General features: G+C 41.3%; 2 protein-coding genes across 2 annotated transcripts; one reads left to right on the top strand and one right to left on the bottom strand.

The window, feature by feature from the left end:
* On the bottom strand, window positions 1-987 carry CYBJADRAFT_53813 (bacterial luciferase-like protein; the record flags this gene model as incomplete). Its single annotated transcript, XM_020217773.1, has 1 exon — window positions 1-987. A coding segment is annotated over exon 1 (893 nt), but the record flags the coding sequence as incomplete, so codon positions are not given.
* Window positions 988-1,363: 376 nt separating this feature from the next.
* CYBJADRAFT_144260 (bacterial luciferase-like protein) lies at window positions 1,364-2,371 on the top strand (the record flags this gene model as incomplete). Its single annotated transcript, XM_020213211.1, has 1 exon — window positions 1,364-2,371. A coding segment is annotated over one exon (948 nt), but the record flags the coding sequence as incomplete, so codon positions are not given.
* Between the last annotated feature and the right edge of the window lie 2,112 nt (window positions 2,372-4,483).

Here is a 4,483-nt window from a genome sequence, read left to right on the forward strand (position 1 = left end):
ACAATTGGTTCATCCCATTCAAACTGATCCAAGTCGATGTGTGATTGGCCTCCAAATCCAATACCTGGTGCATCCTGGAATACATGTTGTCTAATCAGTTCAACTTTCTTCTCAGCGTCCTCCTTTGTAATGGCTACCACCGGAGTTGCCATTGTCAAGATCTTCACATCTTTTGGATCTCTTCCATAGTGAACTGCAAGGTCTCTTATTGATTTGATATCAGCGTTCGCCTTGGCACGGTCCCATGCGTTAATGAATATGGCTTCTGCATTTTCAATTCCCAAGAACTTCCCTTGGGAGCTTGTACCAGCTTGAATCAAAAATGGTAACCTTTGTGGGGACTGTGGCCATTTGGAGTGTCTTTGTCCAACAATTGAACGAACCACAGTATCAACATAGGCTGTAGCATTATCATACCGCTCTTGATGCGAGGGTAATTTCCCACCGTTTAACAATTGACGTCCAACAGCCGGTGCATACGACGTTACAATGTTCCAGCCGACTCGCCCTTTAGTTGCATGGTCTAAACTCCAAAGACGTTTGGCAAATAACTCTGGGTTTTCCTTAACAGTGGAGAATGTTATTCCAAAGCCCAGGGTCGTGGTGGCCTCAGCCATAGCGGAAACCAGCACTCCTGGATCTATCTTTGGGATGAAGTATCCCCCAGATGCAGGAAGCTTCCAATTGTTTGGCCCTTTGTACACATCATAGTAAGCCAGATAGTCTGCAAAAAACACCGCATTGAACTTCCCTCTCTCTGCAATCCTGGCAAGTTCTTGCCAGTATTCGATAGTGTCAAAGCCCTTAGACTCGTCCAACGGGTGACTCCATTCACCAGAGGTAAGGGCCGGAGATGCGTGTATGAACACGTTGAGGATGAGATCTCGAGCCATTCTTAGTCTCACAGCATCGAGTAGAAAATCTTGACTTGTGGATATCGGTGACCTTTATATGTGGATATCGGTGGGCTGTATACGTGTGAGATCTACAATCAACCACAGGTAGGGCTTATTAGACAGAAACGGAGATGTATGCGGAGATGTGCCACACTTAAAGTCCGCTTTGCGCTAATAGCTACAGATGTATGTTTACCTCCATACCGACCATACTCTTGAGAATGGCCAATAGTGGTACTTCTACCCTTTGGAGCCCATTATATAACTCGCTCTTCTCCTCAGAATCACAACCTCGTCCCCCCTATATTTTCAAGCACATCATCACAATGACAAAAAGACATCACAAGAAGCAATGGACCCTTACAGCTACTGCCAAACTGAACCATCCATCACCAGAGCATTGGAAAAGTTTTGCACAAAGGGCAGAGAAGGCCAAACTACACTCAGTAATCTTAGTGGATGATGTTGCTGAGCCTTCTGTATACACAGCATCTATTGGAGCTGTTACAGAATCAATTGGGCTGACAATCGCTTATAACACCAAAGGAGAACATCCATACCTACAAGCCAGAAAATTTGCATCTTTGGATCACTTAACCAGAGGCAGACTCGGATGGGCCAATACAGAAGAGCTTCAGTACTCTGAGGAGTATCTCGAGGTTTTTTCTGAATTGCTTCTATCATCTTGGAGAGACGATGCTCTAGTGGGAAACAAAGAAACTAAGGAATGGATAAATACCGACAGATTACGTCAAATTGATTTTGTTGGAGAAACATACACGGTTCCAGGTCCTGGTTTAACACACCCCACTCCACAGAGACTTCCATTGATAGTTTCATTGGATACAACTACAAACGCTTCAAGACACCATGCTGCAAAGTTCGCTGAAGTAGTGTCGGTATATGGGGATAAAGAACAGGTTAAGGAAACTGTCAAGGGTCTTAAACATTTAGCACTAAGAAATTATCATAGAGATCCATCCACCATTCGTTTCTTAGCCCAAGTATCTATCACAATTGCTGACTCAATTGTGGATGTTCAAAACAAGTATGCACTTGGTGATGCCCCACCTTTTGGCTTCACCTCAATTAAAGGAACTTCTAAGACCGTAGCTGATGAATTACAACATTGGGTTGAGTACAGTGGGCTCGATGGTTTCAACTTTCATGAATCTAACATCAATGATTTAAATGATTACTTGATCTCTGAGTTACAAGCCAGAGGTGTTGCACAGGTGGAATACACTACCATTGGGGGTACCCTCAGGGAGAATCTAACGGGTGCTAAGGGTGCAAGTTTCCTCTCAGAGGATCATCCTTTCTATCACTACCGTTGGTTCAAGGGCCAATCACAAGAGACCTTTGAAAAGGCTTTACACATTGCAAAAGACAAAAACACTTTTATAGCATACTAACCCTAATTAGTACCCACAATTAGTATTTAGGTATCTTTTAGGAAATTTGAAGTAAGACAGAATACAAACGTCGTAGACCATTTCAGCTATTTCAAAATGCCCACAGAACTCGATTAATGAAGCAAAAGATGTGAAAGTACTTTTTCCCATTGACTGTGCACTTGTTTTATTGGGTGTTTTCATTACAAAGACACCCAGGGTTGTTTAAGTAGAGTCTCTCCTCAAAGTTGGTATTCTGTGAAGGAGAATTTGGTTTTATGAATAAGTGACTATTGTTTTTGATGAATATTACTGGTAATGTCAATCCAAATGTGCAGAAATTCCTTGAAACTAAGCCTTTGTAAAGAGTAAGACGGCAATGAACGACTATATCATTAAGGGTCTGAAACTCAATAGCCATTTCACGCCAGTGGTATCTGACTTTGGTATATGGTCAGAGATCATTGGATTTATAAGAGAGTTCATTATCACAAATTCTACTCTTCGAAACACCAACACTTCTATCAGTGGTTTGAGGTTTATCTTCCGTCTGAACTTTCACTGTACCTCCCGTAATCTGGTGATAAGCAAAAAGCATAATCTGATTCTCTTTCTAGAGACTTGTTTGTAAAGTTTGATTATACAACAAGGCTTCCTCGTTGATCTCCATTGCGCTTATCACTGTGGATGACTAATTGGGTCAATCCCAGAATTTGCGCCATTCTATATCCCTGGAGGGATTAAAGTCTCTACGCAAGCAAATGTGGATAAGTGTATTGAACACTTTCGTGCACTACGAACCAGCGTCTCTAAATCCACAGATGTGGCATGTGTTGGAACCCTTATCGCTTAGTCCAATTACAAGCCATTTCAACCCTTCTTCGTGGAATCTGGGTATCAGATTCTCAAACACAGTGGCTTGTGCATGCGATCTCTGTGTTATTCGAACTTCGGATCTGAGTTTTGGATTTATTACCGAATTAATCGAATTGTAAACTATGGCAGAACAATAGTTTATTCCCCTTTTTTTCATATCTTATCGAAGCAACCTGGAATATGAACTATCACAGTTTGAGTGTTTACACTATGGTTTGAATAGAAGTCTTTGGACCATCGTATTTCCTCCTTTCCTAAGTTCTCACGAACAAACCTGTTATCTTGTATGTCTCACACCACATTGCTTAGGTATCATCTCACTGTCATTATTTCTTATTACTACTAACGTTTAGCCGGCACTTGAAGTGCAAGAGAAGTGTATCAAAAACCTTTTGGTTGTTGATTGTATAATACATTGTGATGTCACAATCTTTTGAGAACTATAAGCTGAACCCCAAATAGCACATCTCCATAACGTGCACATATGCGTTCACTACGTTTCAAACTCAAAACGCAGATGACCCAAGCACATGAAGAGGTCCTTTAATGTGTTACTTAATCGTTGCCAGCAGGAAATCCTATTCTCTAATATCTCACCATAGACCGTAACACCCTCTGGTGAAGTAGAAGTCAAGTAAACGCAATTAAAGTCAAAGCTGATCACATAGAGAAAAGCATCTTTTGCATTCTCTTATGTACACCTGTAACAATGAAGTTCAGATCTTTCAGCTCTAGGACCACCATTGAAACACACTAACCCATTCTCAAAGAAGGTGCTATTGCCATTTGGGAATCTGCTAAACTTGCAATAATCTCATCTGCATCTACATATAGTTGTTAGATAACTGATGATCTCCACGGTCCAGGTAGAGCACTCCACAAAACAACAATTCAACTACAAAGGCCACTTTTAGCTTTCGAGATGACCAAAAATGTGAAACAATAGCCTGACACCAATGAAGAAACACCACCACGCCCTGTAATTATCACATAGCTCCCATCAAAGACCCCGGACTATAAGTATGAGCAGTATGCTGCGTCGCGCACACCAAAAATTTGTATGGGGAGTGACGTCTCCCTGGTGCCGAATATCTATTTTGCTAAAAAGATATCGCTTGGTGCATCTATTAGGGTAAATATAAGGGTCAACATGTATCACTGGATTTCTGTGAATGTTAATTACACACTGCCACTAAGATCATGTCGTTAGCATGAGAGTAGCGTGAGTTGTGATGGTTTTAAGAATGTAAGCAATTCACGGAGTTTTCTTGAAAACAGACATCTTCAATTGAGAATTGGGAATATTCGTCATATAAT

The sequence above is a fragment of the Cyberlindnera jadinii genome (genome assembly GCF_001661405.1).
Source record: "Cyberlindnera jadinii NRRL Y-1542 unplaced genomic scaffold CYBJAscaffold_22, whole genome shotgun sequence".
NCBI classification, from domain to species: Eukaryota; Fungi; Ascomycota; class Saccharomycetes; order Phaffomycetales; family Wickerhamomycetaceae; genus Williopsis; species Williopsis jadinii.